The 26245-nt window shown below is 41.9% G+C and overlaps 2 protein-coding genes across 3 annotated transcripts in view; both read left to right on the top strand.

Annotated features, from left to right (window-relative positions):
• The window catches only part of AFAP1L1 (actin filament associated protein 1 like 1), a 76424-nt gene extending 65286 nt beyond the window's left edge, over positions 1–11138 (top strand). The window contains exons 15-18 of one of the 2 annotated variants that reach the window (XM_055431164.2): positions 2114–2278; positions 4185–4363; positions 7053–7181; positions 8849–11138. In XM_055431164.2, the coding sequence (XP_055287139.1) occupies positions 2114–2278; positions 4185–4363; positions 7053–7181; positions 8849–8872 (497 nt within the window). In that variant the 3' untranslated portion in view covers positions 8873–11138. The remainder of the gene's footprint in view (positions 1–2113; positions 2279–4184; positions 4364–7052; positions 7182–8848) is intronic. The other variant, XM_055431162.2, reaches the window with a different exon arrangement.
• Positions 11139–15733: 4595 nt separating this feature from the next.
• GRPEL2 (GrpE like 2, mitochondrial) lies at positions 15734–25051 on the top strand. Its single transcript, XM_055430662.2, has 4 exons — positions 15734–15874; positions 18116–18269; positions 19359–19440; positions 21842–25051. The coding sequence occupies exons 1-4, from the start codon at positions 15801–15803 to the stop codon at positions 22204–22206; spliced, it is 675 nt and encodes a 224-aa protein (XP_055286637.1). The 5' UTR covers positions 15734–15800; the 3' UTR covers positions 22207–25051.
• Positions 25052–26245: the final 1194 nt, after the last annotated feature.

Here is a 26245-nt window from a genome sequence, read left to right as displayed (position 1 = left end):
GCAATGAGAAGCCCATGCACTGCAAAGAGTAGCCCCTGCTCACCACAACCAGAGGCACACAGCAACGAAGTCCCAGCACAACCAATAAATATATAATTTTTAAAAGACACATCATGCTAAAATTCTAAAGCCAAAAGCAAGGAGAAAATCTTGAAAGTAGAAAAGAAAATCAACTCATCACTTACAGAGGATGAAAATCTAGTTTGCTTCTTTAACACTCAGGCATTACAGGGTTGGGTGTGAGGTAAGCCGCTCTCCGAGGTGCTGACACAGCAAGGTGGATCAAGATGGTGGCTCCCAAAGGTGAGTCTACTTGCTGGTTTGGTCCATAAGGAAGTTTTCACTCATCTGCAATGAAATGAGAAAAATAAGCACAGTGCATGAAATTTTTCATAAAGTTAATTCTACTCAATATAAATGACTATTCTACATTTGTTTCCAATTCCTTATGCTAAGATATTACTCTGCTAAACAGTGGGAATAATAATAACATTGGTAGTTTTAAGGTCTTTATATTGTCAACAATATAATGCTGACAGTCCTTTGTTGGTATCCCTATTTTTTCTGTGAATATTTTTTTACATTTTTTTAATTGAAGTATAGTTGACTTACAATGTGGCGTTAGTTACAAGTGTACAGCAAAGTAAATCAGGATATCCTTATTTATATTTTACTGGTCTATAAATTCCAAAAGTCTGAAAGCCAACTCCTTTGGGATGCTATTGTATATCTGGGAATTACAGAGAGCCATGTGCCCTCTTCTCAGCCCTCCATGCCTTATTTATAATGAGGTTTGAATTGTAGAGTAGTTAAAGCAGGAACTGATTTTTACATAGGCCATGGGTGACCACTGCAATCCCTACAGAGCTGCAGAGACAAGACCCCCCAGTTACCAGTGAACTGTGGGAATTGCTCCACATCCACTTACAAAGGACTATGTGTGACTGACTGTAGCATAAATAAATAAAAGTTTCACTAAGAGGTTAAACTATGGCCTTGCTCAAGCTCAGCAGTATTTCATAGCATGGATCCTTGAGTCAGATAGACATGAGTTCAAACCTGGGTTCTCCCATCATTAGCAGTGAGACCTAATCTCTTGTGCCTCAGTTTTCCCAACAATAAAGCAGAGCAAATAATAGTAACTTTTGTGAGGATTAAACAGAAATGCAGATAAATTACCTAGTATATAGTAAGCGGTCAATAAATTTTTGCCATAATAATTTGTTGTTATTGCCCACCATAGTGTAAAGCCTATAGTAGAATACTAGGTCTCTCTCCCCTCCCTCCCACTTTTCTCAATAATAAAACAGGCAATGCCTGACTTTAACTCAGGTCTCAATTCTCTGTAGATCTATGTTACATGTAGCTGTCTATGCTATATGCACTGAAAGTTAACTATAAAAATGCCCTTTTAAAACAAAAATGTGTATACATCACAAAATCTATTTTAAATTATTACCTAACATTTACTAAGCTCTATTTGCCAGTACTATTTACCAAGCACTTTTCATGAATTATCTCTTTAAAACCTTATCAGACTGCCAAGAGATAAATCTGATTGATATCCATATTGACAAGTTAGGAAACTAAAGCTAGGGGAAGGTACAAAAACACCACATTCACTTTGTCTGATGTCACACAACCAGTAATGGGCAAAAGAAAACACAGACCTTGATCTGTCTGGTTCTAAAGCCCTTGTAGGGCTTTCCCTGGTGGCTCAGTGGTAAAGAATCTGCCTGCCAGTGCAAGAGATGCGGGTTCAACTCTGGGTCAGGAAGATCCCCAAGAGAAGGAAATTGCAACCCACTCCAGCATTCTTGCCTGGGAAATCCCATTGACAGAGGAGCCTGGCAGGCTACAGTCCATGGGGTCATAAAAGAGTTGGACACAACCTAGCTACCTAACAACAACAAAGCCCTTCCTCCTCATCCCTGTGCAATATTGCCTCCCTTTGGCTCCTAGTTTCCTCTCCTTCACACTAAATATATCTAGGGGTACGGACCTAAATATTCCCACTTTATGGACAGATTGAGGCTGAAAGAGAAGCTCACACCACCCAAGTACTCTCACCAGAGCTCAGAATTGGGGACCTTTTCCTGCCTCATCTCTGCAGGTGCCCATCAATATAAGTACGGTAAGAACCGAGCTGAGGAGGATGCCAGGAGGTACCTGGTAGAAAAAGAGAAGCTGGAGAAAGAGAAAGAGACCATCCGGACAGAGCTGATGGCACTGCGGCAGGAAAAGAGGGAACTAAAGGAAGCCATTCGGAACAACCCAGGTATCTATGGGGTGTGGCCCTGATATGAGGGGCTCAGCCTTGACACCTCCCCTGGCACTAGCCACCTGGCCTCTTACCAGGAACAGGTAGGCTTCTCCTCTCCTTTCTCCTCCTCCTCACCACCACCATCACCATCTTTCCTGACTAATGAAAGTGCCATTGATTGACTAACTGTTTTAAGAGTGAGGGGATGAAAAAGTAACACAAATGTATATACTTAATGTGGTAAAATGAGATCTGATTTTAGAAATTTTAAAACATGAAAAACAGTGTGCTTTAGAATCAAGGAAGAGATATAATTTTGAACCTCACATTAACTCATTTATTCACAGCTTTGAACTAAGGACCCAAATGTGGGAAACATTGGTCCAGGTACTGAGACAGTTCAGGTCCAGGTACCAGTGACAGTTCACCAGTATCCCCTTCTGAAATCCAGGACCATGACCTCTGCAGGCCCTGTATACCCAGGGCTCCTTTGCGCCCCAACTTTCTGCCATTTTTCTGTTGAATTCTCTCTATAACTGCAGTTCAGCACACTTTCAGACTGAGATTTCTGAACATGTTGCAGGGAACTGGAGGTCCTATCCTTATATAAAATATGTCCAAGGTCACATAGCCCCATGAAAATCTGATGGAACCTATGGTCCCTTTCCTAAGGGAGAAAACTCCCATAAATCACAATGTTGCAAATAATTTCAGGAGCTCAAGTGCACCCAGAGTCACAGATTGCCTAGGAATTCACAAACCTCAGACTGAGAACTTCTGGCTTAATGACTTGTTCTATGTGGCTAGGAACCAGAGTCAGTGGGAAGGAGGCACATTAAGACAGTTTGGTTTCAATATAAAGAACTTTCTAAGAGTCAGAACTAGGGTTTGAAGCAGGTTAACTTGACTGTCCAACTTGTCCTGCTCAATTTTTTTCTATAGCATATAACTTCTTAACAGATTACTTATTGTATTTATATTGTTTTCACTCTCACACACACATATAAACACACAATTATAAGTTCAATAAGGGCAAAGATCTTTCCCTGTTTTGTTCACTAATATATCTTACTCAAGGGCATAGAACACTGCCTGGTACCTAACAAGCACTCAATGTTTACTGAATGAATGAATAAAAAGAATCACCATTACCAGAAAATCCTCCAGTGCAAAATCTTTCAGGGCAAACAATGGAACTAATTTTAAAACCTATTAAGATCCAACGCAGCTCCTGACACAAAGTCCTAACAGAGGTTTGTTGGTTTAAACTGAATAAGCAGCAAATCCTAGCAAGGTCTTGTGATCAGTGTAAAGCCCTGTGTTAATTCTTGGTTACAAGTAAGAAAACTCACCGGCTTAGAAATGAAAAGAAAAACATAACTGGAAACTTAAGTGATCAGGAATAGCAAAGTCCAGGGACTTAAATGATGTCACCAAGAAGCATATTTCTCTAATTCTTGCTTCTGCCTTTCCCTATTTTGGTTTCATTCTCTGTCCCTCATGGTGGTATAAAGGCTTCACAACTCTAGCCCTCACAGGGTCCACGCAGCCACTCCAGAAGAGAGGCTTCTCTTCCCAATGGGCCCCATAAGCACCTTAGGATTCACTTTAACCACTGTGACCAGAAAATGAGATACAATTATGGGCCAGGTCTAAGTTATGTGCCATCTCCTGAACTGGAAGTGAGGTCAACCCCATTCAATCTATAGGGAATGAGAGGGGAATGGGGAAATGGATAGTGGGCAGATAAAAACCACAAAAGCCAGCATGGAGCTAGAACTGAAGGTCCAAAGTCCATCCCTTAACCAGAAGTAAGGCTAGAAGGCCCTCTGGGAAGGCAGGTTATGGCCTGTGGGGCTGCCAAACTCCCTGATGTTTCTGGCCAGGCTCAGCTATTTTTCATAGATGTCTTTGGACACAGGGGCAAAGTTAAAAGCTCTTGAAGAGGCTCTGGCCACCCTGGAAGCTCAGTGTCGGGCAAAGGAGGAGCACCGGATCGACCTGGAGCTGCGGCTGGTGACTGTGAAGGAGCGCTTGCAGCAGTCCCTGGCCGGGGGGCCAGCCCTGGGGCTCTCCGTCAACAGCAAGAACAAGTGTGGGGTGAGCTGATGCTTAATCCCTTCACATGCTACAGGCTTTCATGATCATTCTTTGAGGGGTAGGAGTTATCCTTATTTACAAATGAGAAAGCTAAAACCCTGAGAGGGAACATGTCATAAGTGGCACACCTATGAAGGGGACTCTTTGGAGCAAGGTCTCTGGACTGTGTTCTCTCCACTGAAGCACCACTATTTGACTTTTTATCCTGCATGTAATCTTAGAAGTGGCCTTGGGGTTATTGATAACATACTATATTGAATAAGAACAAACTTGTATTGATCAATTACCACAGGCGAGTGCAGCACCTTAACCTGTATGATTTCACACAATCTTCATAGCAGTCCAATGAGGCAATATTATGTGTATTCACCCTATCTGACAGACGAGGAAACTAAGGTTCAGATGTCGAAGTACATGCTCAAGGTCATTCAGCTAAATGGGAGACAGGATTCCAAACCCAGGAAGTCTGACTCCAGAGGCTTGCTTTAGCCACTGGTACAGGCCCCTTCCTGGGATCCCCTGTGTACCCGGCCCTATCCTCAGGGCTTTGCCTCCATTGTCTCTAATGCTTCCAGCAACCCTCATGTTGAATGGGATTTCTTCAGGGAGAACTTCAGTGACCCCAGTCTGTATCAGTGTCTCAACCCCAGCACGACTACTAGTAATTTTTTATAGGGCCTGTCATGTGCATTGTAGGATGTTTAGTAGCATCCCCAGCCTCTACCCATGTGATGCCAGGAGTTCCATGCCCAGTTATGACAACCAAAAATGTCTCCAGAAATTGCCAAACATCCCCAGGAAGGACAAAACTGTCCCCATTTGGGAACCACTGGTCTAAATTACCAACAGTCCCATCTGTTATTCTGCTTCATGGCACTTAGCCACAATTTGTGTGTGAATGTATATATGTGAAAAATAGTAGAAGTGCAATAAATGCTTGTCAAATGAATAAATGTTTATACCTGCTTTTAGACAAGGAAACAGTATTCCTATTGCCATCCAAGGTCAGGCCACACCTCATGCCTCAGAAGCCAGAGCAGTTTCTTCTACTCCTACACTTCCTCTCCATGGGGTCATTTCCAACCTCATTTACAGAAAAGCTTAGAGGCCAGGGACAAAACAATTTCCGAGAATCACAGAGGGCTTGTGGAGGAGTAGAAGTGGTTTCCTCATCCCAGATGCTTCCTCCCACCAGCATGCCCTGATGTTCACATTCCACAGAGGTTTTCCCTCCACTTTTGATCCTTGTGATGGCCTTTGGAGAAAGTCTTCTCTAAATTCCCTACAGGCTTAACTATTGGTATGTCACATTCAAGGAACTACATCTAGCAAGATACTAAATGTAAGGTATAACACAAACAGCCCACACACAAGAGGGATGTCTTAACAGGCTTTAATGGCGAGGCGCTCCCGGGCGAGATTCCCGGACCCAAGCAAGGGAGGTCGAGGAAGTCCGCGCCCGAACAAAGACAAAGAGCGACTTACATAGCTTCACAGTAAGGAGCAGCGAAATTTTTTTCAAATAAGGCAAGGTTTGGAATGGTTGTCCCTCATAGGTCAGTTAGTCAAGGTGGCGAGACCGGGTTGGTCGCTCTGGAGGTTAGGAGTGGGGGTTGATGCATAGTTCAACGGCTGCAAAAGATGACCCGAGCTGCCACCGGACAGATGATGATGATAGCCGCCTATTCCAGACTCCCGCCTAAAGATCCTGAGAACCCCTAGGGGACACCGGGGCTCGGCCATGACCCAAAAAACCCCATGACGCCCCTTTCCAGCAGGAAGTAGCCAGAGACGACAACGTCGCCCCCATCCTATCAAAAGGGTCGGAATGTAAGGCCGGACCCCGATGGCCATCTTGGCTTCTCCTTCTCTTCCTTTCCCGCTGCGGGAAAGAAGTCCCATCGAACTCTGACTATTGTACTTCCTCATTCCTTCCCCGCCGCTGAAAAGTCTCTGATGTAACAGCTCTTAACAGAAATCAACCCCCACTCCTAACCTCCTGAGGGACCAACCCGGTCTCGCCACCTGGACTAACTGACCTGTGAGGGACCACCATTCCAAACCTTGCCTTATTCGAAAAAAATTTCGCTGCTCCTTACTGAAGCTATGTAAGTCGCTCTTTGTCTTTGTTCGGGCGCAGACTTCCTCGACCTCCCTTGCGTGGGTCCGGGAATCCCGCCCCATTAAAGCCTATTAAGACATCCCTCTTGTGTGCGGGCTGTTTGTTTTATACCTTACATTAAGCAATCACCTGAAAAACTGAGGGAAGAAAGACAGTGTAAAAAATGTGAAGGAATTCAGGAGAGAGGTTAAGAGACAGGACTGTGGGATTTAAATCCCAGCTGTCTCACTCACCAGCTTTATGGCCTTGAGCAGTGACTTGACCTTCTCATTTTCCTTATCCATAAAATGTAACAACATAATAAGCATCTGCTTTATATATAACTGAAAAGGCTAAATGAACTATGATAATTTACGCAATGTCTGGTGCACAGTGAGGATTCAGATATTTTAACTTTAGTAATTTTAGTCATTTAATCATAAATTTATTCCAAGGCCCTCAGGTATTTTGCACCCCTTACCCTGTTTGATGCTGACATGTTTGGATAGTCTTCTACTTGCATTCTTTGAAAGGCAGGCTGTGTGAGTACTAGACCTCACCAGTGTAACTATCTCTTGTCATCAACAGGAAACTGCAAATAAACCCCAGAACAATGCCCCAGAGCAACCTCTCCCTGTCAATTGTGTTTCTGAGTTACGGAAGAGGAGCCCATCCATCATAAACTCCAATCAAGGAAGGGTGCTACAAAAAGCCAAGGTACCACAACAGTTTGGCTAATCAAAATTCAGAGACCCGGAAGCTTCCCTTCTATAGAACCTCACCAAGAACAACAACAACAAAAAAAAAAAAACAGCTAGTAAGAAAGACAGAGAATTGCCAATATATCCGTGCAGTAAAACTCATAAACTTTGCTCAGAAAGCAAGACCTTCAAATCTCTTTGGAACCTATTTATTCTTTCTTAATACATAATTCTACCAAGCTTTGGTTTCTGAACCTACAATATGTCTTGAGACAAGAAAGGCCCCATTTAATAGGTGAGGAAACTGAGTAAAGGGACTTGCCCAAGGTTATGCAGGGCATCACAGAGAGCTGGGATGCAAATCCATCTCTTCCAGCTCCAAGTCAACAGCTCACTCCATGATACTGGAGTGAAACTTGGGGAATCCTACCTCTGAAACTTGGGGCCAGCTGTGTTCCAGAACTTTTTGAATTTTAGAAAGGTAATGTGGTACATATACTATGTATGATGAAAAACCCCAAGTTCTCAGGAGGTACTCTGTAAGCAAACATGTTGATAATTCTATAGCAAGACACAAACATTCACAGCACATTAAATAAACAGACTTCAAACGACCTCATATCAGGTCAGGCCAGGCCACTGAATCTGTGCCAAAACACTTGAAAAAGATTCTGGTCTCAGAGCTGTCTGGTTTCAGAATTGCAGATAAGAAAGTGTGGACCTAAAAACAAATACCTGAGCATTAGGACATGAGATAAGAGAAGTAACCAGCCCAAGGCCAGACCACCGAGTCTAGACATCAGCGAACTTTTTCGGGAAAGGGCCAGACAGTAAATATTTGGTGCTCTGTGGACCACACAGTCTCTTTCACAACCACCCACCTCTGCCATCATAGCAGGAAAGTAGTCATAGTATGTAAAGAAGTGGCTGACATAGCAGTGTCCCAATAAAATTTTGTTTATGGACACAACTTTGAATGTCACATAAATTTTAGGTGTCATGAAGAAAATTTTTTTTTTAAAATATTAAGATCTGAATACCATTCTTAACTGATGGGTCATACAAAAATATGTTCCGTTCCATCGCTCAGTCGTGTCCGACTCTTTGCGACCCCGTGGACTGTAGCCTACCAGGCTTCTCCATCCATGGGATTCTCCAGGCAAGAATACTGGAGTGGGTTACCGTTTCCTTCTCCAGGGGATCTTCCCGACCCAGGGATTGAACCCGGGTCTCCCGCATTGGAGGCAGGCGCTTTAACCTCTGAGCCACCAGGTAGTGAGCCAGATTTGGTCCCTGAGCCAGAGTTTGCATCTCCTTGATCCTTATGGGGCACTGGAAGAACTCTGGATTTTGTTCTAACATAATGGAAAGTCATTGGCAAATTTGGACCAAGGAATTCTGGAGTGTGAGTTACATTTTTAAAAGACCATTCTGGCTGCTATGTTGAAAATAGATGAGGGGACAGAGAGATCAGTTAGGATAATTTTGATGAGAGATTAGAAAAGTTTAGTGGAGGTGATAGGAAGTAGCTGGTTTTTGAGGTAGAGAAGAAAGATTTGCTGCTGAGGATGTGGAGGATAAGGAAAAGAAAGAAATCCAGGATGTTTTTACCTTGTTGTCATCCTGCAAGTTACACCTGAATATTCAACAAACCGATTTTTTTCCTGTTTTTCTGTTATTCAGGAATGGGAAATGAAGAAGACCTAGAAAGAAGATGAGGATTTCATCCAAAGGAAATAACACCTTGTCCATCCAAGGCGAAGTCTTTTTCACAAGGGGACATCAGAAGACTGGAAGTAGCCCAAACTCTCTGGCCATCCCAAAGACCAGCCTTTATTGTCTGCATGATTATAGGGAATATGGGAAGAAAAGAAGTAGAAGAGGGAAATAGAGGGCATCCTTATAACTTTACAGAGGGTGGAAATGGGGGCGGAGGAAGACAGAAATCTCTACAGTTGTAAAGGTTTTGTTGAATGTCTTTGCCTTCCCCTCTGAAGAAGAAATGAAAGCACATGTGAATAAGCCATTCCATCCCCTTCTCAGAATCCCATTCCCAGTCCAGAGGAAAAAGGAAGGTCCTGAGGCATTGGTGGTGCAGTACAGAGAGATGGGACTTGATCATCTGACAATACCTGTGCCAAATGGATTCACACTGGGCATTACTGACAAACTCTAGGCAAAACAGGCTGAAAAATCAACACCATCATCCCTACTCGCATGAAGTGAACAAAAACTACAGAGATTATGCAAATTCTACAATCATTCCTCATGACACAGAGTCTAGAATCCCAGATTTGAGTGTTTTCAAATCAGAGCTCTGGCACAGAGGAATTCAGCAGGCCAAGAAGTTCAGCAGCTGACATATTTTAAGCTCACAGTGCTACTCAGAAGCACAGATTTCTAATGTCCACAGAATGTTGTAGGCACTGTAAGGTGGGATCATTTGCTATCAATGAAATTCCCTACCTAATGTATATGGCACTCAAGCTCTGGGAGCTATGATTAGAAACCCAGGTGATACTCTTTATGTCTTTAACCTTACTTTGCACTTGGAGACCCACCAGTCCACGCTTTCAACCCTACTATCAAGTAAACCTATCACAGAAAACCAAGAGGATGGTGGCTCATTTATGCCACAGGGGTGCTAAACCGTTTATATAAACATTTGATATTTTTATAGATCAAGGACCTCAAGTCCCAGGCAGTCTTCTAACTGTGCCATTCATTACTTTCTCAACACTGTAGGCCCATTACAGGCCTTCACCACCTTTCCCTCCAATAAAGATAAAAATCATTTAAATGCAAAAGCTCAAAGGTTAACTCAAGGGGAAAGAAAGGAAATCCTAGAGAAGCCTCTGGACACTCTGGGCTGCACACACTTTGCTTACCTAAGGCTTTACACACTTGAGCCTCACCCAAACTGTATCACCCTCTGAGGGAGTAGCAGACCAAAGCAAGTAAAATAACCTGACCAAAAGTACCCAGCTGTCAGTGGCAGAATATAAGGCTTAGGGCTGATAAGCCTGGATCCAGACAAGGCTGCTTGAGCTCTGCCTCTGCCATTTACCAGCTGTGACTTTGACCTCTGATTGTTTTACCTGTGAAAACCATGTTAACAATGGTACTTTACTCCCAAGACTACTGGGGGGATTCAATGAGATAACACACAGGAAGCATCTTGCACACTGTCCAAGAAATAGGAAAGGTTCAGCCATAGTGGTTATTAGCTAGATAAGAAACATCTGAGTCAAATTTTGCATCTTTTCCACTGAAGAAATTACTTTCACATTGTTTTAACAACCATTAAAACCTAAAAGGCAGCCAATTCATAATTGACATCTTTCATCCAAATTCCACCTGAGTGTCTTCAATGACAATGGAGCTCACATAAAGTACACTGCCAATGTTCTTCCTTAAAATGTCGATCCTGGAATGGCACCCAGCAATTCAACTGTGTATGTGATGTGTGTCACATTCTTTGCTATAGTTATTTTTAGTTATTTTGAGTGCCTTTTCCCACCAATAGATCTTGGCTCTTTGAAGGGGTTATCCTGCAAAATTAACATTTACTGAGCACTCACCATGCATCAGGCACTGTTAGCCATAACTGGCTTACAAGACATACAACCCGTGCACTCACAGAGGGCCACACGCCTAGCAGGGCTCTGTGCTTGGTTCATTGCTCTGTTACCCACTCAGTAATCTTGAGCAAAGGGCTCCACACTTTACTTTTGCCTTTTATGTAGCCAAACCTGGTGCTAATTACTTCTCTAGGTATTTTCCCTTTAATCTTTGCTGAAACCCTGTGAGATAGGTTCTGTTATCCCAGTTTTCACAGTTCAGGAAATGGAAGCCCAGAGAAGTTAGGTAACACTCAAGTCCACATTTAAGAAATGGTGGAGTCGGTATTTGAATACATGGAGTCTGACCCTAGAATCCCCCTCCTCTTGGTTCTAAGGTTCTGTTTCACTCATGTCCTCCCTCCTTTTGCACTGCAGCATTCAGAACCTAATGAGTGGATGCACCACACCTGGTGTCACTTAGCTACAAGACGTTTTTAACAAAATGGCTACAGCGTGGATGCCACTTCTGGTTTGGTTGTTTTTTTCAAAGTGTAGGGCCGTGGTTCTAAGGTGAACTTGAAGCTCCATCCTCCCCAGGACTGCAAAGTGTTTAGATTATCAGATTTCTAATATCTAGTATCCTCAGTGGGGGTCCCTGAGCAGGTTCACCAACCTCTCTGAGCCTGTTTTCTCTTATGTAAAAGAGAATCATGATCACTCCTTAACCCATGTTTTCCTAAGGTCAAAAGGAAACAGAAGATTGCTGATTATAACACATTTGAGCCAGGCCTTGGATAGAATATAAGGAGACTCCAGCTTTCTCTTTATGGAACTCACAAACAAGCAGAGAAAAACTATGACTCAAATAGCTACAGTACAAATGAGCCACGCTAAGGTGAAGATTCAGAAGGCACACTCCTCCTTCCTTAAAAGAACTTTTTTTGACGTTAAGGACTATCCAGTAACTAGTCTGGCAACTCCAAGTGTCCACAACCCCAATTACCAGTCTATTCTCACAACATGTCAATTTTCCGTACTAAATCTCTCTAAAATTCATCCATTTCTTCCCATCTCCACTGACACCATCCAACTTCATTAATTCATTTAACAAATACTAGAGCATCTACCAGAGAAGGAAATAGCAACCCACTCCAATATTCTTGCCTAGAGAATCCTGTGGACAGAGGAGCCTGCTGCTGTCCATAGGGTCGCTCAGAGTCAGACACGACTGAAGCAACTTAGCATGCATGCATGCACTGGAGAAGGCAATGGCAACCCACTCCAGTGTTCTTGCCTGGAGAATCCCAAGGTTAGAGGAGCCTGGTAGGGTCGCACAGAGTCAGACACGACTGAAGTGACTTAGCAGCAGCAGCAGAGCATCTACTGTGTGCACCTACTGTACTGCTGTTGCTAAGTCACTTCAGTCGTGTCCTACTCTGTGTGACCCCATAGACGGCAGCCCACCAGGCTCCCCTGCCCCTGTACTAGATGTCAGAAATCACAGCTATGAACAAGGCAGACACTCTCATGAAGCTTACACTCAAAAACAAAACTACTGGACATATCTAAAATAGTAGTTACTTTAGATAAGGTGGTTACAAACGTCTTTCTGGTGAGGTAATCCCAGGACAAAACACACCCCTTCCCTGCATGAACCCGTCCAACAGCTTGTCTCTCCACCTCTTAGACCCAATCTCCACCACACTGCAATCAGTGACCCCTTAAACACGTAATGCCACTGTAACATTGAAGTTCTGTAGACAAAAAGATTTTGAACAACTACATTAGGGCACTGTTCTACTGTTTATTAAATATGAACAGACCAAAAAAACCCAAAAAACTCTACCATAATGGAGTTTACCCATTAGTAAGGAGAAATAAAAAATACACATTTTGAATCACAGTAAGTCGAGGGGGAAGGGGAATTGGCGAAAAAAGCGAGCATGAGTGGTAAGATCCACACAGTCAAAGGCTTTGGCATAGTCAATGAAGCAGAAATAGATGTTTTTCTGGAAATTTCTTGCTTTCTCCATGATCCAGCGGATGTTGGCAATTTGATATCTGGTGCCTCTGCCTTTTCTAAAACCTGCTTGAACATCTGGGAGTTCACGGTTCACATATTGCTGAAGCCTGGCTTGGAGAATTTTGAGCATGACTTTACTAGCATGTGAGATGAGTGCAATTGTGCGGTAGTTTGAGCATTCTTTGGCATTGCCTTTCTTTGGGATTGGAATGAAGACTGACCTTTTCCAGTCCTGTGGCCACTGCTGAGTTTTCCAAATTTGCTGGCATATTGAGTGCAGCACTTTCACAGCATCATCTTTCAGGATTTGAAATAGCTCAACTGGAATTCTATCACCTCCACTAGCTTTGTTCGTAGTGATGCTTTCTAAGGCCCACTTGACTTCACATTCCAGGATGTCTGACTCCAGGTGACTGATCACGCCATCATGATTATCTTGGTCATGAAGATCTTTTTTGTACAGTTCTGTGTATTCTTGCCAGCTCTTCTTAATATGTTCTGCTTCTGTTAGGTCCATACCATTTCTGTCCTTTATCAAGCCCATCTTTGCATGAAATGTTCCCTTGGAAACTCTGATTTTCTTGAAAAGATCTCTTGTTTTTCCTAGTCTGTTGTTTTCCTCTATTTCTTTGCACTGATTGCTGAGAAAAGCTTTCTTATCTCTCCTTGCTATTCTTTGGAACTCTGCATTCAAATGCTTATATCTTTCCTTTTCTCCTTTGCTTTTCACTTCCCTTCTTCTTACAGCTATTTGTAAGGCCGCCTCAGACAGCCATTTTGCTTTTTTGCATTTCTTTTCCATGGGGATGGTCTTGGTCCCTGTCTCCTGTACAATGTCATGAACCTCCATCCAGAGTTCATCAGGTACTCTATCTATCAGATCTAGTCCCTTAAATCTATTTCTCACTTCCATTGTATAATCATCAGGGATTTGATTTAGGTCATATCTGAATGGTCTAGTGGTTTTCCCTACTTTCTTCAATGTAAGTCTGAATTTGGCAATAAGGAGTCCATGATCTGAGCCACAGTCAGCTCCTGGTCTTGTTTTTGCTGACTGTATAGAGCTTCTCCATCTTTGGCTGCAAAGAATATAATCAATCTGATTTCAGTGTTGACCATCTGGTGATGTCCATGTGTAGAGTCTTCTCTTGTGTTGTTGGAAGAGAGTGTTTGCTATGACCAGTGCGTTCTCTTGGCAAAACTCTGTTATTCTTTGCCCTGCTTCATTTCGTGCTCCAAGGCCAAATTTGCCTGTTACTCCAGGTGTTTCTTGACTTCCTACTTTTGCATTCCAGTCCCCTATAATGAAAAGGACATCTTTTTTGGGTGTTAGTTCTAAAAGGTCTTGTAGGTCTTCATAGAACTGTTCAACTTCGGCTTCTTCAGCATTACTGGTTGGGGCATAGGCTTGGATTACTGTAATATTGAAGCAACAGTTGGAACTGGACATGGAACAACAGACTGGTTCCAAATAGAAAAAGGAGTACGTCAAGGTTGTATATTGTCACCCTGCTTATTTAACTTATATGCAGAGTACATCATAAGGAACGCTGGGCTGGAAGAAGCACAAGATGGAATTAAGATTGCCGGGAGAAATATCAATAACCTCAGATATGCAGATGACACCACCCTTATGGCAGAAAGTGAAGAGGAACTCAAAGGCCTCTTGATGAAAGTGAAGAGGAGAGTGAAAAGGTTGGCTTGAAGCTCAACATTCAGAAAACAAAGATCATGGCATCTGGTCCCATCACTTCATGGGAAATAGATGGGGAAACAGTGGAAACAGTGTCAGACTTTATTTTTTTGGGCTCCAAAATCACTGTGGATGCTGATTGCAGCCATGAAATTAAAAGAGGCTTACTCCTTGGAAGGAGAGTTATGACCAACCTAGATAGCATATTAAACAGCAGAGACATTACTTTGCCAACAAAGGTCCATCTAGTCAAGGTTATGGCTTTTCCAGTGATCATGCACGTATGGATGTGAGAGTTGGACTGTGAAGAAGGCTGATCGCTGAAGAATTGATGCTTTTGAACTGTGGTGCTGGAGAAGACTCTTGAGAGTCCCTTGGACTGCAAGGAGATCCAACCAGTCCATTCTGGGGGAAATCAATCCTGGGTGTTCATTGGAAGGACTGATGCTAAATCTGAAACTCCAATACTTTGGCCACCTCATGCAAAGAGCTGACTCACTGGAAAAGACTCTGATGCTGGGAGGGATTGGGGGCGGGAGGAGAAGGGGACGACAGAGAATGAGATGGCTGGATAGCATCACCAACTCGATGGACATGAGTTTGAGTGAACTCTGGGAGTTGGTGATGGACAGGGAGGCCTGGCGTGCTGTGGATTCATGGGGTCGCAGAGAGTCGGACACGACTGAGCGACTGAACTGAACTGAGGTAAGAGATGAGGGTCAGGCTTTGACTTTTTTAATTCCTCACAGGCCCTGGCTCTAACCACAGTCTTGTGCTGCTCCTCCACCTCCTCCAGTACTTCAGTCCCTTACTCGCAAGGCGCTCCTTTTTGACTTTGCAGATGCTGTTTCCTTCTACCTGAACCACTTGCCTTCTCTTCATTTACTCGTTACTCCGCTTTCAGTTCAAACGTTATTTCCCCTGGGAAAACGGCCCACACTAGGTCATATCGCATTGTAGGGTTCCGCAACACCAAGCCCCTCGCGTTTAAATAGGGGTCATATTTTGACTTTATATGGTGTTTGCACTTTGTTGTGTAAAACTTCATTTAAGCTCCTTGAGGGCACAACTGTTACTCCCTGTGGTCGCCCCGTATTCCGCGCCTAGCACTTAGCCTACTCCCTTACCACAGGAAACCAACCTACCCCCGGAACACCCTGGGGACCGGAAGAGTTGCGTTGCTTATAGACCGGGTAGGGAACTGCACAGGAGCAACCCGACAAGTTGCGTTCCCATCCGGGGCCCTAAGAGAAAAACGCCCGCGAAGGCTGCTGGGAAGCGTGGTTTTTGAAGCGAGCGTAGCTCGTCATTTGGAGCAAGTGCGCATGCGTTGCTTCCGTAAGCCGAGGTGGGAACATGGCCGCCAGGCTCCTGTGGGCGGTCCGGCGGCGGATGCAGCCCCTGGCCTCCCATGCCGCGTCCGAGGGCAGGTAAGTGAGGCAGGTGGGGATTGGGGACTTGAGGACAATGAGGGACGAGTTATCTGAAGGGGCAGTTTTGGGCTGGAGGACGAGGGGACCTCTCTAGCCTCTCGGCCGCTACAACTGGGCGCTCACGGCCCCATCTTACAGAGCGGGAAACTGAGGTCCACAGCCGCGCCTCCTTATCGGGCCGAGGTTTGTTGGAAGATCCGAGGTCACGCCCTCGGAGGTGGGAATTGTTCTTCCGACTGAATTTGGGACGTACCCTTCCCGCCCCTTTCTCCAGCTTTGGTGCCTACAGGTGAATTGGGATTCTCTCCTAGCACCCTCTGCGAACATAATGGGGAATCAATATCTGAGCTTCACTTTTCCTGTAAGTAAAAGGAGGGCGTTGGACTTTGCCAAACGGCCCTTCCACTTGCCTTCAGGAGTTTAAGTTCTGGTTGCTGCTTTTATCCATAGATTGCAGCAGCTTTTTTTGATCACTTATCTTGCCCATTGCAGAACTATGGGTAGTTCTTTTTATTCTCCCGTTTAATTGGGGGAAAATGTGGTTTAGAAAATTTGAATAACGTCTCCAAACTTAAATACTCATGAACTGGTAGAATTCAGACTGAAAACCAGTCAGGGCTATAGAATCGGCCCGTTTAATTAGTGACCAGTGTTCGTTATTCTCAGGGACGATTCCCTGTTGACAGTTTCTTTACCAGAAAAAATAAAAATTGCTGAGTACGGGGATAGGTAAGGTTGGATCTCTGAAAAGTAAATTACGGTGAAATTCGAAAATTTTGCATAACTATTTGTCGCCTTTTTATCATAACACATCTGACCTAGCACTAGGGTGAGAGGTTGAATTCTAGGTTTCAAGCTTTTTTTCCCTAATCTTTTTGGCAGTTTTTGGTGTAGGGAAGTGATCGGGAGCAAAATGGTTCCTTCTAATAAAATTTTCCCCCACTCCAGTTCTGAAAGAGTAGCAATTGAATGAATCCACCACAACTTCCCTCTTTCTCATGACTTGGGCCCTTGCCATGTTCCCTTCAACTGGCCCCGAGGATATTTTGATCTATTTTTAATTGGATAAATGTTGTTTTTTAGAACTTTAGGAGGATCTATTGCACCCTGTTTGATGTGTCCCAGATTTATGGTGACCACATTTTCTGAACTAAAAATTGGTAATCGTGTATAATTTGACATAAGATTATAATTGAATTCAGGACTAGCATGAAAGATAAAAAGTAACCTTGACCACACACTTATACTGATGGTTCCCTCTTCCCTTTCTTGAACTAAACTCCTTTACCCTTACTAAGCATTCATTTAGATTTCACCTTAGTGGCCGCTCTTCAGTATATACCAGTTTATTTAAATAAACTATTTGTTTTAAAGACCTTTTCCACCCACAGATTTTCTTGATGGTTTTACCTCAGATTAAATTATGAGGACCCAGGAAGTGTAATGGAAACTTCCTTGAACAGGGGGTTCAAAACTGCTGCAATCCAAGATCTACAAACCCCTACTCTAAAATGTTTATGTAAACTGAACTACTTATCTGTATGATCTATTTCATTCACCTGTTCACAGTCCACAACATATAATAAATGTTTTGTAAGTTTTTGATTGATTTGATTTTACATGGTAAGTTCCCAACTCATTTTCTCTTAATGCAAATTTTCTTCTATAAAAGCTTTTTACTTAGAGCTTATAAAAGCTTTACAAGCTTTTTTTCTTGTATATCAAGAAAGCTTTAGAATTCTAGGCCTCACTCCAATTTGATAAGGTACCTTTACTGGGGTTAATTTTCCCCGTTTATAAAAGGAGAGACTGAACCTGAACTGTATGACTTTTTGTTTTGAATTCTTGCTTCTGGCATTGTCCTGCTGGTTCTAGGTACGATAATTTGGTGTTCTCTTGCTGACTTTTGTGTCCCCACTTCCAGCTATTTCTGCTGCCTGATGCTCAGTATCCTGATTCAACAGAATACTAACTGTGTGATCTTGAGCAAGGCATAAGCCTCTCTGGACTATGCTTTTCTCATCTATAAAATAGGGATGATAATAGTATTTATCTCACATATTGTGAGATGAAAAGATGATTTAATAAAATCTGTCAACTGTGTCTGGCACTTAACAAGCACATTTTAAGTGTTTGTGTTGTTATTGAAACTGAAAGCATTTTGTCTAGAGAGAGTCAATCTGGGAAGCATTCCAGTCTCTGAACTTTGTTGTAACTTTGGCTGTTTGTCATGGCTAGGGGATGGCTGCATCCTTTCAGCACTGCCACTCAGAGAACCGCTGGTGAAGACTGCAATTCTGAGGACCCCCCTGATGAACTGGGACCCTCTCTTGCAGAACGAGCCTTAAAGCTAAAAGCTGTTAAACTGGAGAAGGAAGTCCAAGATTTAACAGTAGGTAGATTTTATATTATCTGTTCATATAGTCTGAAATATATATCATATTTTCTATCATCTGTTTATGTTACCTGTAGTCACATCTTCTCTCTGGCTTAAATATTTACAGAAAGTTTTTTAAGTCAGTTTTTTAAACTGTTTTCTCTAATTATCTCTTTACTCCCTCTTATTAGATATACTGAGCAAAATAATCTGTAGTAGTTCAAAAACATTGCCAACTATGGATGCTCATCTTTGTTCAGTTTCCTGGTGTGTCACAGTACTTAGATATCTGATATTTTGGTAGTTTCAATGGAGGTACAATGCCTGGCATGTAGTAGACACTCAGTAAATATTTGTTGAATTAGTGTGGTCATTTATCATTTTATTCTGCCAATAAAACTCTATCTGGCTTAATGTGCCAGTACTATACTGACAGATTTTGAGAAATAGAGTAATTCCAAAGCAGGAGCTTTGAAAGGGCAATGAGGTTAGACAGTGTGTCTTATGAGAATAATGAAAGGAACCAAGGATTATAAGAATGAAAGAATAAAAGACTAAAGAGGCTAAATAATTGCCTTCAAATAGATGACATTTTTTTAAAATACATATTTATTGGCTGTGCTGGGTCTTAGTTGCAGCATGTGGGATCTAGTTCCCTGACCACGTATCGAACCTGGGCCCCTTGCATTGGGAGCATGGAGTCTTAACCACTGAACCATTAAGGAAGTCCCAAGATGACATGTTTTTAAAAACTTACTCTTGGTTGTCCTAGAGGTCAGTTCAACAAAAGAAAGTTGGAGGGTGGCAGTGTTGGCTGAAGATGGGGAAAAAAAGCTTTTTCTGAAGATAATGAGCTTGAAAAACAGTTGTTTTGGCTTCAAACTGGCAGCCTAAATGACAGCCTATCAGAACTGTTGTAAACAGAGATTGCTGCTCTGACTGGGAATTTGGAGTAGCTGATACAAGATTCCTACACAACTCCTAATGTTTTTGTTTTAATAAAAATCTATACCAAGGGTGAAATTTGTAAAATAAGAAAAAAGTTTCTTTTCCACCAATAAGCATTTGTTTTCTCATCATTTTGACTTTGCTTCTGATGCTCAGGTGAGATACCAGAGAGCTGTAGCTGACAGTGAAAATATAAGAAGGCGAACCCAGAGATGTGTAGAAGATGCCAAGATATTTGGTGAGAGATTTATTAATAATAAAAATATTTTTTAGTTTAAGGGCACTTACTAGCAGTTCTGCACACTGAACTTAGCAAAAAACACATCTCGGTCCTTAACCAACCTATACTGTACCCTTCCGCTATTTCCATAGGCTTTCTGCGCTACTTATTGGGAATGTTGGAAAATGAACCATTTGCTGAAATAATGTTTGCCTTTATTTTCACCAGACTTTTGTTATTTTTCAAGCATGTATAGTTATCATTCTAGTGCCTGTACAGGCAATTCTGTTTAACTCTTTAATGAACAAGTGAAGTGAATCATTAAGATGTTCCGAAAAGAATCCAAAGAGCAGACACATAGGCAATCAGAAATGCTAAAATTTGCTTCATCTAAGCAAAACTGATCTATATCCAGAATGCAATAACTATGTCTCCATCAGACAACTTTCACAACTATAGACAAAAATCATTTACATTACTGTCACTGTTCTACAGCTTGCTGAATTACAACTCAAAGGCTCAGACCACATGGAATCAGATAACCTTGATGGCTGTGCTAGATCAGATCTTCTTTTTTTCACTGATGGCACTGAATAATCTTTTTGGTTCATTTCAAAGTCTCTCAGAAATCTTTTCCTAAATGCACCACATCTTGTTCCAAATCTGTTCATGAAACTGTTAGTTGAATAACAGAGATTCAAGGGTAAAAGGCAATCTGTGATGACTTGCTATACTCACAATTTAATATGGCGCATTATACTTTTACTGCACATAGAATGGAGTGCCCGAGGGGCCCTTGGATACTATTTAGTCCAGTCTCCTCTTACAGGCAAGCTAGAAAAAGTTATTTGACGTCAGATGTAGATATGAATCCACTGAACCCTGATCCCTAATCTATTTTTCTTTCCCTTGTATCACTCATACTCCTTCCTGTTCTCTGGATTTTATCTGCTATTGATACACGAGATTCACTCCATTTGTGTCCCATCCAACGCCATTCCTTTGGCTTAGCCTTCTGATTCTCATTCAGTGCTTTAGATACCATGTTTCAAGACTCTGAATAAATACTAATCCTGAAACTGTATTCCGAAATAACTCAGTACTGACCCCCAAATGTGTTTCTGATATTTCATCTAAGTTTTAGTTGCATATTTTCAACTCTAAGGGCTCAGCAAACTGCAGCCTTTCCATCCAGACAGTATGTGCCTGGGAAATCTCTCCTCTGTCATTATCTCTTTTATTGGCTGTGTGTTTTGATACAGGGCCTTAAACTTGTCCCTGGGTTAAAACTAGATCAAGAAAGTCCTTTGCCCCTCACCAACTCCTACAAGGGCTTTTGTGTTACCACACAAAAATGATACTCCTTATCATTTCTATAAGAAAAATGAAGAATGCTGCATTGAAAGTAATGAGATTTCTCAACAACTGAGTTCACTTTTATAAAGTTTTATGTGACTCTAAAAAAATTAGACAAGCTTGGTGGCCTGTCTGCAGCACACAGAACAGAGTGATTTCCTCACAAACAATAAGATATAACTTTGTAGCAGGCATTTAGAGACGTACCTCATCTATGGAACATATTTCTTTCCTGTTCCTGTTTAGCTATTCCTCCAGAATAAACCACTCCTTTACTCATCCTTAGCACAGTCTTGTCAACTCCTCTTTTATTATTCCCCCATCAGTGAACGTCTTCTTCCTATTGAGAATGCGTGCCTTAGCACAAATGAGACGGGCAGGAATTTTTTAAATATAATACTTTGGCCACCTCATGCGACGAGTTGACTCACTGGAATAGACTCTGATGCTGGGAAAGGTTGGGGGAGGGAGGAGAAGGGGACGACAGAGAATGAGATGGCTGGATGGCATCACCGACTCTGTGGACATGAGTTTGAGTGAACTCCGGGCGTTGGTGATGGACAGGGAGGCCTGGCGTGCTGTGATTCATGGGGTCGCGGAGAGTCGGACACGACTGAGCGACTGAACTGAACTGAAAGGTGAACAGCTCACTAAAGGTGAGTTGTTCAGTCACTCAGTCATGTCCGACTCTTTGCAACCCCATGGACTGCAGCATACCAGGCCTCCCTGTCCTTCACCTCATAGATAAAAGAAGCATATAAAACTAAGTCAAGGTTTTAAAAAGACAGGTTTCTGAACCTTTTGTACATAGTCTTACCTAGTTCTTGGGTTCTAACGATCTTCCCCATCTCCTAGGCGGCTTCCTAGTCATATGTCTTCTAAGAGAAATGTTGGCTTATCAGTTCAGTTGCAAGGGTAATCACTAGTGATGATCCTCGAATCCCATGTAGCATTTGCTGGGGTACCTAGCATACCAGCCACCTCTTTGAGCCTTCACCAAACTCTGCCCTCAAGAACAGAGTGATTTCCTCACAAACAGTAAGCATGTCTGGTTTCTCTGTAGGAATTCAGAGTTTCTGTAAGGATTTGGTGGAGGTCGCAGACATTTTGGAGAAGACTACAGAGTATATTTCTGAAGAAACAGAGCCTGCGGACCAGAAGCTCACTCTGGAGAAGATCTTCCGAGGATTGTCACTTTTAGAAGCAAAGCTGAAAAGTGTGTTCGCCAAACATGGCCTGGAGAAGATGACACCCATCGGTGACAAATATGACCCTCATGAGCATGAACTCATTTGTCATGTGCCAGCTGGTGTTGGGGTGCAGCCTGGCACCGTGGCATTTGTAAGGCAAGATGGCTACAAGCTTCATGGCCGCACCATTAGACTTGCCCAGGTGGAAGTGGCAGTAGAGTCTCAGAGAAGACTGTGAATGGCCCCAGAAGAACTGCATGTTCTCCCAGAGTGCAGTCACCTGTGATTCCTTTATTTATTAAACTAGGTTCATATTGTACATGAGGTACTTCATGTGATCTGTTTTGGATTTAGTCATATTGGCTTTATTTCTGAGATACTCTATTGATTTAATGTGACCTGTTTGGTCTCATCAGAAGTCTTGCCATTGGGCATTTGAACAATGTGACAAGTGTTCCTGTGGCCTTATCAAAATGTGTTTAAGAAAATTATTTTAAAATTGGTACTCTGATGACTTTCAATCCAAAATCTTTTTTAAAGGTGGAAATGAGTGTATGTTTATGTGTTTTCAACTAAATATTCATTTCTGGTCCCTATAACAGAAATTGAATAGGATCTTGAATTTGGTGGGAAGAGGAGGTGGTAGGGATTGGTTTAACATTTGGGTACTGAAATGATAAAGCTTTATAGCTGTGTGAATTTAAATCATTTGAATTGATTTTTATGCACATAGATTTTCAGAGCCTACCCTTTTCATTTTATTTTTCTTCTAACCATCTTTTGTCCTTGTAGTTCCTGCCAGGTGGACTTCATATTCACACTCACTTCCCTTTTCAAATCCCATTTACAAGGCTAAGGCCCCAGCAAAGACTTGGAAGACAGAGATTGGCAAGAAATCAAGACACCAGGTCCCTTGCAAGCAAGTATGGCTAAGAAACCTTGTGCTTTCCTTGCTGAGTTGTTTTCAAATTGTTTTCGGCCTCCCTGGGTGTATAATCATTTCAGGGAAATTGAGGCAGTGCCAACAGCTAATGACCTAAACTGGTCTATGCAAGTAGTTTACCACAATTTCTCTTTCCACTGGTCCTTAAATCCTCTGCCACTTTGTCAGATTTATCTTGTGATCCTTGATTAGATTATGTAGGGAGGTGGTCAGAACCAAAAAATGTTAGGTTCTTATGATTCCTCATTTCACTTAATTATGCTGGGCTTGGAGTGTTTGTTTTGGGGTTTTTTTTGGGGGGTACTCACAATTCACTACCTCTCTTACATTGACTAGCTTTATATCCTAGTTTTTTTGTCTTATGTCACATGTAAACATCTAGCTCCCCTTTAATGTACTGACGTCCTAGAGGTAATGAGCCTATGTGTATATTTTTTAATTTCAGTCTTATAGATAGTATTCTATAAAAAATTTATTCAGTAAATGAGTTAGTGAAAGAATGATATGTATATCAATCGAACATTAGAAAGGAGGTCTTTATAGATATTTTAATGTTAGAAGCCGCCTTAATGATCTAATCTCACTCTTTCAGTTTCTTCAGACTATGTGTGAAAACAGTCTTTAGGACTAGACTCAAAAATGTCTAAAACTAGTAAACTAAATTTCAGTGAGAACATAAGTAAGAAACAATTAGATATTAACTTCAGTATTTAAGATTCAACAGTTCTATAATGAACATGCAAATATACCCCCAATAGACAATTAAATGTTGTTTGGTGTCCAGATTGTCCAGGTTTAGGTTTAAGTTACTTTCCCATAAAATAAATCCATTTCTTCTAGAACTCTATGACCCCATTCTGTGGGGTGGTGAAACAGCCTCTTAGACATCATAGATAGTTCTAGCACAGTACACAGATATGCATCAACAAAACCATCCCCTAATGGGTACTACCACCTCCACCAGATTTAGACAACTAAAAACACAAATACATACTTCTAAGCTGCAAACAAAAGACCGGTGGTGAGATTTTAAAACCAGGACCTCTTGGCATTCCACTAAGTACATCCTGTAAATGTAATGGGCAGTCAGATTTTACAGTGGGAATTTGTCTCTTCTTTTTTGCCTTTATTCCTTTGAGAATGACAAATAGTAACAATAAGAAAGTGAGGCAATTATGATTTTCCATTTGTTCTTGGATCACTAGCTATTCATTACAAATGAATTAGAATAACCATAATTTTAGGTGTGGAATGTTCTGATTACTTGAAGAGTTTTTCAGTATTCTTTGCAACCTCCTGCTTTAGCAAGTAGATTGAGAATAATTTTAGATTCTTCTATTATTCAGTAGTTTTGCAGAGTTAAAAGTATAAATTTAGAAACTGGAGCTGTAACAGAATCTCAAAAAGTTGAAAGGCTTTCAGGAGTCAGCACAGCATAACAGAGCATATGCTTAGTAAGCATCAGCTCGAACATAATTCCCAGCCTAGTCACTTCACTCTTCTGAGCCTGCTTCCGTGTTTGTAAAATAGTTATAATTCTCAAACTATTATGAGGATTAAATGAAATGTGCAAATTGCCTATTACAGTAGGCCCTCAAATATTTATTTTTATTGCTTTTTATACACATTGTTTTTTGTATGTTTTCATAGTTGCCTAAAGTCTAGGGGAAGGGGAAGACTGGTGCTTGACTGTATAAAAAATAATTGTAAGTTAATCAGTCACAGTGAATTACTTTCCTTTCAGCTTCTGTTTTTGTGTGTGTGTGTGTTTAAACTATACTGAGGAAGTCTACATTTTTAGACTGGAGAAATAAGGTTGTCTCAGCACTCTTAATTATTTTCATCTTGATGGTAAAGTAAAAAGATACTGTTGGCTTGTAGATGATATGTGTGAGGAAGCTTTGGCTCATGTGAAGAGGGACCTTGGTGTCTTAGTACTTGGATTTTATGAATCTTTGGTGGATTTTCCTTACCACTATAAAGGAATCATTCAGTTTGTTCTGACATAAGTTACATGGTGCTCTTTCATGGCAAAGGATTTAATAAGTGAAGAAACATCCTTAAACACTAAAGCAAAATCAAAGACAACAAAGGTGAAATATAATCTTCAGAAACAACATTAATAAAACCTTAATTGAAATTACTGTGTTTCATGTATTTACTGTCTGTCTGCCAGAATTATACTATGTATTGACATGGTCTCTTCACTGATTGCTGACCGACCTTGTTGACGCTCAGTGGAGGGAACTTGGGGTCTCACAACTGCCCAGGCAAGTGGACGCAGTGCAGGCATTTTGCCTTGGTGTTGAAGCCTTGTCTGTTTTTTTACCTCCTGATTTGCATCCTTCTGATTTCTATGTATTTCTTAAATCTGGACTCCTATTTACTTCTGCCTTTCTGTCTGGCACTGCCTTATATTCTTGTGCTTGCTTCTTGGTTCTAATCATCTTACCTGCTTTAATCATTTTACTTGAACTGCAGAACTTCTGACCATCCTCTCAATCCAGTTACTGGCATATGGCCGCCTGCTTCCATGTGCCCTTCCCAACGTTTGCCTAGCCTTGTCTTTACCTCTGCTTCTCCACTGGCTTCCATGTACCCAGCCTCCTGGCCAAGTGCCCCTCTTTGTAGCCAGTCTTCCTGTAGTTTTGGCTTGGCATTTTCATCATTCTTCCCACCCACCCTGGCTCCATAATCCATTGTTTTCACATTCCCAGAGCTAGTTGGTAAGTATATCCTTACTCTTGTCCATTCTCAAATTCACTGGAGGTTTTAAAATACAGCTTTGAAATCTCCTTGAATCTGGACCAGTAGATTATAGGGAGGTGACACTGCTGGTTTCTGACCCACACCTTCCTGTCTGTGAATGCTCACTCTTGATACCTAGCCATCAAACCAAAGAGCCAACTCAAGTAGCCTGTGGAGTAGAACCAAGGGCCATGGCTGAGCTTTTAGCTGACAGCCAGCACCAACCTGCCAGCCACCTTAGTGAGCCACTTCGAAAGTGGACTCTCCAGTCCCCAGTGGAACAGCCCCATCTGACATCACATGGAACAGATGAGATCTCACTGAGTCCTGCCCAATGTGCAGAGTTATGGGCAAAAAAAGTGGTTGTTACCTTTAGCCACTAAGTTTTGGGGTAGTTTGTTATGCAGCAATAAATAACTGATGGAAACACCCAACCCCACTCCCAGTCTCACTACTAGTTGTTTTGTACCTTGGCTCCTTGCTTTTCCTCTTAAACAGCTTTTTTTTAATTTGTCCTACAACTTTGATATACATAGTATTGTGGGATTGCAAGAATTTTTTCCTAACAGGAGAAAACAGCTGTAAA

The sequence above is a fragment of the Moschus berezovskii genome, chromosome 8 (assembly GCF_049115385.1).
Source record: "Moschus berezovskii isolate FMDL1 chromosome 8, NW_MosBer_1.0, whole genome shotgun sequence".
Taxonomy (NCBI): Eukaryota; Metazoa; Chordata; class Mammalia; order Artiodactyla; family Moschidae; genus Moschus; species Moschus berezovskii.
Note: the sequence above shows the minus strand (reverse complement) of the source record. Positions and strands in the feature narration are given on the sequence as shown.